The sequence below is a fragment of the Telopea speciosissima genome, chromosome 3, assembly GCF_018873765.1.
Source record: "Telopea speciosissima isolate NSW1024214 ecotype Mountain lineage chromosome 3, Tspe_v1, whole genome shotgun sequence".
Taxonomy (NCBI): Eukaryota; Viridiplantae; Streptophyta; class Magnoliopsida; order Proteales; family Proteaceae; genus Telopea; species Telopea speciosissima.
The window spans coordinates 2,627,186-2,638,474 of record NC_057918.1 but is presented as its reverse complement, the minus strand read 5'-3'; the positions used below and the strand labels follow the sequence as shown (position 1 = coordinate 2,638,474).

Below are 11,289 nucleotides of genomic sequence, written 5' to 3'. Positions count from 1 at the left end.
ATGATCTTTATTATTTTTTGGTAAGAGATTTATCAAAGATCAAACAGATAACTTATGCATGTAGCCCTCAATTATTCCTTGCAAGGCACCATATTCATCAGTACCATCTTCAGTATGTAATTAAACAATCAGGCATACTTCTTAAATGAAAATTTTTAAACAAATGGAACATTAAATCACATATAAGATCGCATTCGAGGCCTTACTATGGACTGAGCCCCATCAACAAAAATGGTGGTCCCAGTCATGTATCGCGAGTCATCACTGATCAAATAGATAACTGTTGATGCAAGATCATTCTTCACATCAAGCCATCTTAGGAGCGGCAACACGTCACCATCTGCCTTCTCTGCCCTCTCCTTCCCCACTGATGATGGAAACTCATCCTCTAAGTGCAAACCACGGGCAATTCCATTGACCCTAATCTGATATTTTCCAATCTCTAATGCTGCCAACTGAATTGGAAGGGTAGATGTTAGGCAACAAACTAAACAAATTGAGAAATTAAATCCAGAATATACATATAAAGTACTAACGTGAGCTGAAACAAATGATCTGCTATAGAAGATTCTTTCTATTGGTGGGGGGTGGGGGGGGGGGGGGAGTAGTAGGTATGGAAGATTCAATGGATGTCTCTTATTGTAGTGTATAACATCAGAAATATTTTATTTTTCGGTAATATTGGGTTATTTCATTAGGAATGAAACCACTCAAAAGCATGAAAGCAAGAGACTACAATCTATATCCAGATATGATTGCAATCCCATTAAGCTGAGTATTGGACATAAGAGAGAAATTTTACAGGCCATCTCAGCACATTCATGGTTATTGACCTTTCTAAAGTACTAAGATGTTCCAAGCTAAATTGAGGATCTCAGGGAGAATAATAGCAGGGACTGAGTAAACACAAGTATGGAGACTGAGACTCAACTAAACATGAAGCTCAATGTTACTGGGTATGTTGAGGAATGAATGAATGCTTCTCCCACTATATGCCAGTGGGAACCAAGTTCCATGAGTAATCAGACTTTCCTAAAAGTCTCAAAGTCCACATCAAAGAAACACAGCTTCTCAAGATAAGAACAGCCATGTCCTAGGCACATATGATAACAAATCATGGTTCCTAAAAGGAGTTTTCTAAAATTCAAAATCAAAACTACTGAGCCAAAATTTAAGACACCCTCAGTTTTTGAAATAGACAAGAGTTTATGGTTAAGCACCTTTTTATGCATACGTATCTTAGCTACTAATTGAAGTGGTCAAAATTTTCCATACAAGACTGGAATAAAATATTTATTCTGTAAGGACCACACTTGGCTTACTATCTTAGAAAGCTTGATTTATGACATCCATAAACTCTCAGCAAATAATGAAATCTTAAACGAATTCAAAGTGATGCAAATAAAAATGTCCATACCCTTACTAACTGCTGCACTCCAGCAGCACACGAACCATATGCAGCAGCTCCTGGATAAAGTCCCCTCTCTGCACCAATGATTGAGGTAAGAAATACAATGGAGCCTCCTGAATTGAAATCTCGCATTCTTTTTCCAACTGCTTTTAACAGAAACCACGCCGCCATGAAATTAATTTGCACTATTTTTTGGAACTCTTCATCAACCAGGTCGAGAAGATTTTGATTCTTTCCTGTTACAGATCACATAGATAATCTTTTGAATTCCAGCTGATAAAACCACATCAGGAGAAGGGTGGCTGGGGAAAAGAAAAATAAGAAAGAACAATGCAGACGAAAAAATGACATTTGTCTATTATTTTTCATGCTAGCAGCAACAATCCACCTTTGAGATGACTAACAAAGACTTTTTAAGGAGAGTATTTGGCCATGTTCAGGGAATGATTTTACCCACTATCATGGGAGTGATACATAATTCTAAATATCGTATAACTCACACTTTAAAGCTGATATTCCTTGCATGATTTTCTTTTGGCTCTCTTTAATGAAGTTACAAATAGGACCTGTGACCTCATTTTCAGACAGAGATTGACCTAACACAATTAAACGAATGCACGGCAAATGGGAAAGACTGAGATCAAGGAATTTTTTTTCCATGGACACGAGATGGGTGTGATAGGCATTTGCTATGAGAAGTCGATAGGCTGGTGGATGGAAAGTAATTTTTATCCATTTTTTAAATCACCTTCAGAAAGAAAAACAAACAGAAGTAACAAGTAGCTGAATGCAAAAGTCAACTCAACTAAGCCTTTTTCCAACTAAATGGGGTTGGCTCGATGGATCTGTTTCACCATTCAACCATGTTTAAAGCATGTATGTGGTCATCAGCCCAAAGCAATTCATATCCTTTTCCTACCACATTCTTTTAACTCATGATTTGCACCACATAACTCCTCCTAACCAGTGCACTCAATGACCTCCACACTATAAATATCACCTCAAACAACACTTTCAACTCATATTCTACAGTAGAAGATACCAGACAACATCTTTGAAAGCATCATTGAAAATAGCATACAATTCCTTTTATGTATTAAGCTCCATTAGTATTATTTTTAAATAATATCAGTACCACCCTTTGATACCATGATCCACATTACTATTTGTTCACTAAACCATATTATTTCGATGGACAGTAATTAGATATATTATCCTTCGGTTCAAAGGATGGGGACAGGGCAGATCAATATTTGCATTTTTATCAATTATTTGCTTTATCAGAGTTGGCAATTATGATGTGCATCTGTAGAGAAATCCCTCTCCCCCAGTATTATCACTTTTGGAGGGCAAGGATCCACATTAGCGAAAATATGTAGCTGAGATTTTCCTGTTTTCCTGGGCTATCCTCTTTCCTATTACTTTTATTTTTCACTACTTACTTTTTTATCCCATTTCTTCTTATTTTAATCTTCATCCCTCTTACTTTGTTTTTGAAAGGATCCATGTAGCCGACCCCATTTAGTTGGGATAAGGCTGAGTTGTTGTTGTTGTAGTTATAACCAGATGGGCTCCCACATTATCCGTGGTTTCCACAATGTCCTTTCAATTTAAGAGCTAACAACCCACAGAATCATTGGTCCTTATAATGCAGTGCAAAGTAACTTCCTTCTACACATCTGGAAGGAGGACCATGTGGGAGCTATGAAGCACAAACTCCAGTAAAGCTCATGGACAATTTATCTGATAAAAGTAGACAATTTTACACTAGAAGAAGTAAAGAAATATGGGATTTTATCAAAAAGAAGGCTCAATATGATGTTTAAAGCTAGTGTTTGATATGGAAAAAAGAAGTTGAAAGTTGGAAAACAATATAGGTGTAAAACTAAGAGTAGCGTTTGAATTAACTACTATCTAAAAGGATCAAATGGGAGACTATAAGATGAGGTGTGGTTATATGAAGAGGAGATATATGATGGTTTAACGGGGCTTGTATGTTCATTTGTAAGTGTCCATTATCCNTNTNTNTNTNTNTNTNTNCNTNTNGNCGACCTCATTAAGCTGGGAAAAGGCTGAGTTTGTTGTTGTTGTTGTAGATATGGAAGTAGGTGGACCCAGATAGCATTACTCCGGAAACTGTGAAGTAAAGAGTTGTGACTATAGCCAATTCACTGTGCGTACCCACTGCAGGGTTTGGAGAGGGTCATAATGTACGCAGCATTCCCCCCGCTTCGCAGAGAGGCTGTTCCCGACTCGAACCCGTAACCACTAGGTCGCAATGGAGCAACCTTACCGTTGTGCCGAGGCCCGCCCTCTCTAGCCAGTTCACTTATTAAGGATAATAATTTCATCAAGCAACTTTTTCGCTTGGCATGGTCCCGAAAGAACAGTGTTCCTATCTCTCCAAATGCTCTTAGAGACGGACGCAGAAACCTCCAAAATGTTAGGCAAAAAAATCAGCATAGGCCAGCCAACCCCGAGTTCTGAAAATATTGCAGTCCAAGCTTCAGAAAAAAAATAGCAATGCATCATATGATAAGAAACAGAGTATGCTGTATTGAGAAACAGGAGATATTATAAGATAAAGCTTTCCCTCAATTAGATGTATCAGGAACTCGGATACCATCCAAAGCTGCACACCAAAGAAAGAACTGCATTCTTGTAGGAATTCCCTTCAAACAAATAGCTTTATAAAGGAGAGAGTTTAGTTCAAGCTTCGAATTGAGATTTTTCTAATTAAAAAGACCTTAGTTTTCTAGCTGAACTCTTATATGTTCCATACCTTCTCCGATTGCTGTACTCTCCAAAAACCCCATCAGACAAACAAATAGCTGCACTCCCCAGCCATCTAGATTCCTCCTCAAGTATGGAGTCCAGATCTTATTTTGTACAATCAGATACCTTTCCTTCTTATCCATTTGAAACAAATACGGAAATTTCAATTGAAGGGGTCTCTTCATGCAGCACAGGTCCTTCTAGGAAAAAAAATTCAAAATCTTCTTCCTCCAGAGAATAGTGGAGTGAAAACAATCACTCTTCTTCAGTTTTGAGATCTACAGCTAAATGCACTTCCTAACTACTGCTGCACTCAAAATTGATTTAGTGTGCAGTCCATTAGGAAGATGAGAGTACATTGTGATGCTGTAGAGAATGCAGCAAGTGACAGAAGTCATTTATCAGCATGATCAGATTTTGGATCAACGATGGCTCTATGAGGAGATTTTACATCCTACTGTGACATGCTTTGCCACCTATTTGACTTTCCAAGTCTATACCAGCAAAAACAGCCTCCTCAACCAAATAGAGAATGTTAAGGTATCAAAGCACATAATAGTTATTTCAATGTTAAATTCTGATGCAATGTAAATTTTTGTGAAGTAGATGGTGCCTAACGTTTGGATCTTCTGAGAGGTTGCTTCTATATGAGGCCCTCAAAGACATGTCTTCATGGCTGACAGATGCGATAGATGTAATGCATGAAGTGGTAATGTAATACTGGTTTAGGAAACTAAAACAGTACCAAAACAGAATCGAAAACAGAGAGACAAGCAAGCAGTTTTTGGAAGATGGTGCCTAATGTTTGGATATGAGGGGAGGTTGCTTCTATGTGAGGCCCTCAAAGACATGTCATTATGGCTGACGGATGTGATAGATGTAACGCATGAAGTGGTAATGTAATACTGGTTTAGGAAACTAAAACAGTACCAAAACAGAATCGAAAACAGAGAGACAAGCAAGCAGTTTTTGGAAGAAATTTCATATAACAAGATCCAGCAATCAGATGGACCTGAAATTCAGGCCGAGATCTACTATTAGTGAAGGAAACCCTTGCTGAAAGTTTCAGCAGGATTCAATAATTGGATCAGAATATAATAAGGAATCCTAGTTAGAGAGCGGGCCTTGGTGCAATGGTAAGGTTGCTCCATTGTGACCAAGTGGTCACGGGTTCGATTCTGGAAACAGCCTCTCTGCGAAAGCAGGGGTAAGGCTGTGTACATTATGACCCTCCCGCAGTGGCGGAAGCCTTGTGCACTGGGTACGCCCTTTTTCTAGTTAGGCTAGGAAAGGGTAAAACTGTCAATTCACAAATCCGAATACTCATCAGACAGCAGAATCCCCCCCCCCAAAAAAAAAAACTGATATTATTATATCAATTTCAAACAAATCAGACCAGTAATGACAGGGTATAGAATTCAACAATGAAACCCATAAAAAAAATCCTACTCGAAGTAGGACTCTATCGAGTACTCTAACAGAAGCTGAAATTGAAGACAGATTATGAAAGAGAAAATTTCAATTGAATAATTCTGTGGACAGAACTGAAATAAACATCACCAATCTATCAAAACCAAACAGTCCTAGTAAGATTAAGATACTGTAATTATTCCATAGATTCTGAAATTGAAACATAGAATCTGATAGACGAAGAGATCGATTACTAGGGATTGAAATCAGAATTTGAAACCAGTATGCAACTCATCCCCAAATCAGCAAATCCTATTGGAGATAGGATTGAAGAAGCACAGGCAGCAGTAATAACAGAATTTGCAGAGAAAATCTCAGCAGAAATAATACCTTTAATAGAAGAAAAGATGAGAGAATGAGAGAAGGGCACCCGAGCTTCCCATGCAAAGTGTTTGGTTGGATCAAACACCAGCCAAACCTTGATCAGATACAAGGGAAGGGCAAACCACGAGTCCACGATAGGCAGCAAAGACAAAGCTTTTCAATCAAAATTTGTGTACAATTCTGAACTCCCTTACAAACTTATATAGAATACTTAAAAACAGACTCAGACACTACGAAACTGAAATAATAAAGGAAACTGATTCAAAAAAAAGACTGGACTTATAGAATCCTAATCCAGCATAAATAAAAAACTTAATAACAATTAATAAAAAAAATCAAGATACTTAACTAACTAGCCCTATATGCTTAGCCTCTACCAATTGTATAGGCCCATTAAAGTGGCCCATTACAATAAAAACACATGGGAACAAAGGCCCAACACATACATAACCCAACCCAAGACATGTTTTTAATAAAATAAGACCATTTAGGTGATTAAACTGCATCAAGTGGTCTTAAGCCTAATATGAAGTGTTTCTAGTTGCAACAAGAGCCGGAGAAATTTTGAGCAGGGTCTTTATTTTCATGAAGAATTTAATTCTGAGTCTCACATCACTGTTGGTGCGTACAACAAGGGGGAAATAGGCTAAGCGATAGAAAAGAAAGGGATGGGAAAAAATGTCTAGTCTATTAGTCTATGTCATGTACAGCATTAAACTAAGGGGAAAGAACCATAAGGGGAAAATAAATGATGATGAAAGGATTACATACACAAAGGATCTCATTCTCCCTTCTACTGCTTCATGGGCAGAGGATGATGAAGTAGCTTTTGAAGTTGCCATAATGGAGATGGTTAGATACAATAAGTAGACATAACTGTAACTTCCAATAATGAAAATTCAAATTATAGAAAAAAGAAGCTTAGAGGATTAGCTGTGTAAGTAATGCGATGATAATCTCAAACCAGTGAGATCCAGTAGGAGATAAGCTTGCGACAGAATTGCATGTAAGGAATAAAACCAGATTTCTAAAGAATTTCAATAGCAGAGAATCAAGGGATCAGATTCAGCCAAAATTCTGGTCAAATACTCTAATTGGATGGGAGAATATAATATCAGAAATCATGCTTGATTCAATGGTCAGATTCTTAGGATCTGAAGATTCATACTTGAAGAAGGAATTCCCAAATCTGAGAACCAATGCAGATTTCAGAAAATCCAGTTTAGAAATCAATTTCAGCCCAACTTAACAATTCTACTGAAAACCAGAAATATGAAACCAGAGAATGAAGTCAAACTTGAAAATCAGGTTGACTGAAGTCAAACTTGAAAATCAAGTTGACTGAAGTCAAACTTGAAATAGGAAAACCAGAAATCTGTCAAAAGATGGAATTTTGAAACCATAAGACACTTTAGAACAGAAAACAATTGCTAAGTATGGAAGCAGAATTGAAATCCAATGGTCAGATTTGAAGTTTTAGAAAATTCCTAGTTGGAATTGAAATCCAATGGTCAGAATTGAAGTTTTAGAAAATTCCAAGTTGGAGTAGGAATTCAAGAAACAAGAAAAAAGGATAGGATTTTTATGCTAAGAAACGAATCAGAATCAGAATATGAATGAAGAGAGAAGAGAATTGTAGAAACTAACCTTCTTATCAATGCAGAAGAAGATGAGAAGAAAAGAAACGAGTTTGGGATACCAATCCCATATGCCAAGCTCAACAGCTCCAAAACTCTTTAAAAAACTTATAATCGTTACTCAAGTCATCTTTAATTGATAGAGATGTATTATATATATAAAGATCTTCTAAAATTCCTAAATTGACTCGTAAAATGACTCATAATCACTCTCTTATACTGACTTAAAGTAAATAGAAAACAAAACTCTTAAAAGTGATTGAGTATCCTAATCTAAGTCAAATACTTAAGTGAACAACTAATCCTGTGTACTAATTTTACCCCCACTTTACGGTCTTATAAATTAGGCTCATTACATCAATAAGCCAAAAAAAAATAACAAGCCCAAGGCCCATGAAACCCAACCATGGGCCAAAATAAAGTCTTCTGAGCCCAATTGGACACCCTTAACTGCATCGATTCTTCTGGTGTTGGAAAAACTCATCCTCAAGTTTTATAGTAAGGGAGAAACAACACCACTTGATCAACATCGTTGAACACTTGCTTTGACTTGATGTGATCCAGCGCTTCTCATAAGAATGAGCAATGACCAGCTTCGTTACTTCCAAGAGTTGTGGAGGAAGAAGAAAGTCAATTGTCTCGATCTCCTTATGAACAAAATAAAGTTGTGTCTCTCCAATTGGAATCTATTCTTGGGGCTCCAAGTCTTCAATCAGGTCGTTAAGCAAACCCTAAGCTTCAATCTCATGTCCTTTGCAAGGGGATCAAACAGGTAGAGTTGTATCCACAACATGAATCACAATCTTCACATCTACCTTTTTCGTTACTTGCGGTTCTTTTTGTGGCTGGATTGCTAATGTTGTTTCTTTTGGCTTTGAGCAAATTTCGTCAATCAGTACTTTAAAAGTAAAGCTCTGTCGTAGATGAGAAGGCTCTAGGGAAACACACATTTTTATCGCAATCAACAACGCCGCTTCGTGCTTCCAACCACTCTCTACCCACTTTAATGATGCATTTGGAAAGATTAAAATAGCTCACAATAGGCACCACCACAATATTGAGAAGTTTAAAATACAACGGAAAACATCATCTTTAGTTCCAATGATGATTTCATTAACTTTTGATGACATCTCCACCACAGACCGCGAGATGAAATTTTCACTTTACCCTTCATCTATGAATAAAACAGCAATTTTTCTGTTCGGCAAACGAACTCTAGTCTTGAAACGTAGGTGTTCACGGCCAGGTTAGGCTCTGATACTAAATAATGTAGTATTAATCTCGAACCAATGAGATCTAGTAGGAGATAAGCTTGCAACAGGATCACATATAAGGAATAAAACCAGATTTCTAATCACTTCTTCATTCTAGAAACATTGCTAGTTTCAATAAAAGTGAAAAATGATTTTCACCTATCATATTCATTTAGTAGCTCCCTACCAGGAGACATCATCCTGGCCTCAACAGTTGCCATGTATCTCCAACCTTCCACTACCAGGGTGCCTTCCCACTTACCCCCAGTTAGTATGTCCTTCTTGCACCTTAGACTTCCATTTGCTTCTCCAATGGCCCAACCCTTAGGATAGCCTTTGTTTCTTACCACAGTGGAAGACTTCCCCATCTATTCACCCACCAATGCTGGTTATGCACTACAGGAATCAAACTTTCTCTCTGGAAACAGCAATGGAAAGAAACCTTAAAAATAAATAAATGACCTATAACTTGATTGTGAATTGCTATCGAATGAGAAAATATTAACAAGACAGCAATAGAGGATAAAATATTAAAATATGTGACCAGAATCCATATTGGTTTTAGTGTTCATATCAGTGTTTCTTTTACTACGGTTTTCCTTTAAACTATGAATAACAGATAGGGGTGCCTCTGATGAAAATATTGATATGATGAATCCAGAGAGAGTTGCCGTAAAATTTAACCAGACCAAAATTAAAGGGTTTTTTTTTCTTCCTCTCTCTCCCTGTGATCACAGAATTCTTACCGATTAACTGATTAGCAGTCTACGACTAAGCAGAATTATTAAAAAAGAACAAATAATTTAACGGGGTAACATGATTTCCACGATACTCTTCTCATCGCAACCAAAACCAAACCAGAACTGAGGCAAAAGGGACGTACCCTCATGGTGAAAACAATGGACAAAAGCATCCAAATTCCCCAAGATCTTCCACGCCTTATCGACTGCCTGATCGAACTGGGCCTCACTCCCATCCTTCGTATCGACCCCAACCACCTCGATCTGACCAGTCCCTCTGTCGAGAGATTCTGTTATCTTAGCCGCAACGCTCTGAAGGCGACTTTCATCTCCCATCAAAACTAACCTAATAATTATCCCCAAAAAAACGTATAAAAATGGTCTGTTGGATTAAATTGGGAGAAAAATCAAAGATAAGAAAGTTAAAACCTGCAGCCGCGCTTCGCTAAATGAAGGGCAATGTTGAGCGAAATATCATCACCACTGGAAGTCAGCAAAACCCTCTTCCCTGGAGTTGCCATTAATGGAAGTTGAAACCAATCGAACTAAACCCAGCGTACCACTGCAAACGAGAAATGGATGATCAACAAACTGCCCTTTCTCAACTTGTCAAGGTGCGAGACGAACGAGCAGAGAGGTATAAATACAGTAGAGGAACACTACCCAAAATCTTTTACCAAATTGTATTTTGTTCTTATGTGAACCGAAATGCATATGCTAAATTGTTGGGTTGGGAACGTCAATTCGTTACCAACCTTCCATGCAGAATCAGGCTTCTTTTTCCGGGGTGGTTCGGTGGGTCAGTCAGTCAGTAGGTGGATGGGTTGGTGAGAGACTGAGAGGGAACGAGCTTAGAACTTGTTATGATTTATGAAAGGAGGGATGGCATATTAGGAATGTAGGGTGGCACAAAACCGAACCAACAAAAATGATTTCAATCTAGGAATTGGGGTTGAACCAGTCCTGAAATCGGAGGAACATTAGAATCGGCCCCTCGGATCTGAAATCCAGCTATTCAATCACAAGAACCTTAGAATTGGTCTCTCCAAAATGGTACAAATACACACCAAACAAAGAAAAGGAGACAAGGAGGGGTGCCAAACAAGAGATGTACCGGTTAAGTTGTCGCTTGAAAGCTTAGAGCCTTGTAAGTGGTCCTCTGTCCTCCTGGCATATAAAAGTCCTTCATGATTGATTCCCACTCTCCCATATCCCTTTTTGGTAAGTAGATATATTAATAAGAGGAGGAGGAGGAGGAGGAGGGGGTGAATTTATCCTCTACAATTCCTTAAAGTTCGATAGTGCGGCAATACTAGATGGAGATGCTGACGTGTGGCAACTTGGATATTCAACGGTCTAAGCTCATTAACTATGTTGAGAAATAGATGGGGGAGAGCTAAAGACCAAAACACAAAAAAAATTATGTTAATCCATTTTCCCAGACATGAATCGTGAATGATTGGGATCATAGTTAGTTAAAACCCATTTTAAATGTTTTTTTTTTATTATTGTTTTGTAATTTATGCCATTTTTTTGGTTCAAGGATTTTCAAATCTAAATGTTTAAAACTTGTATCATTCATTTTTATTTTATTTTTTTACCATTTTCAAAATATTTGACCATATTTTCTATCATTTTGTTTGAAATCAGAGCCATTTCAAAAATGTCGTATCATACAA

General features: G+C 37.6%; 1 protein-coding gene across 1 annotated transcript; it reads right to left on the bottom strand.

Annotated features, from left to right (window-relative positions):
• Positions 1-37: 37 nt before the first annotated feature.
• On the bottom strand, positions 38-10,202 carry LOC122655771 (levodione reductase). Its single transcript, XM_043850094.1, has 5 exons — positions 10,040-10,202; positions 9,754-9,956; positions 1,418-1,647; positions 162-455; positions 38-121 (listed from the first exon to the last, which is right to left on the bottom strand). The coding sequence occupies exons 1-4, from the start codon at positions 10,129-10,131 to the stop codon at positions 177-179; spliced, it is 804 nt and encodes a 267-aa protein (XP_043706029.1). The 5' UTR covers positions 10,132-10,202; the 3' UTR covers positions 38-121; positions 162-176.
• Between the last annotated feature and the right edge of the window lie 1,087 nt (positions 10,203-11,289).

Bases quoted from the DNA above. Each gene is read 5' to 3' on its own strand.
- LOC122655771 (XM_043850094.1), bottom strand. From the start codon at position 10,131: ATGGCAACTCCAGGGAAGAGGGTTTTGCTGACTTCCAGTGGTGATGAT. The intron at 9,957-10,039 runs GTTTTAACTTTC...GATAATTATTAG, and splicing joins TTAGCGAAGCGCGGCTGCAG to GTTAGTTTTGATGGGAGATG. The intron at 1,648-9,753 runs GTACGTCCCTTT...GATCTGTAACAG, and splicing joins CCATTGTTTTCACCATGAGG to GAAAGAATCAAAATCTTCTC.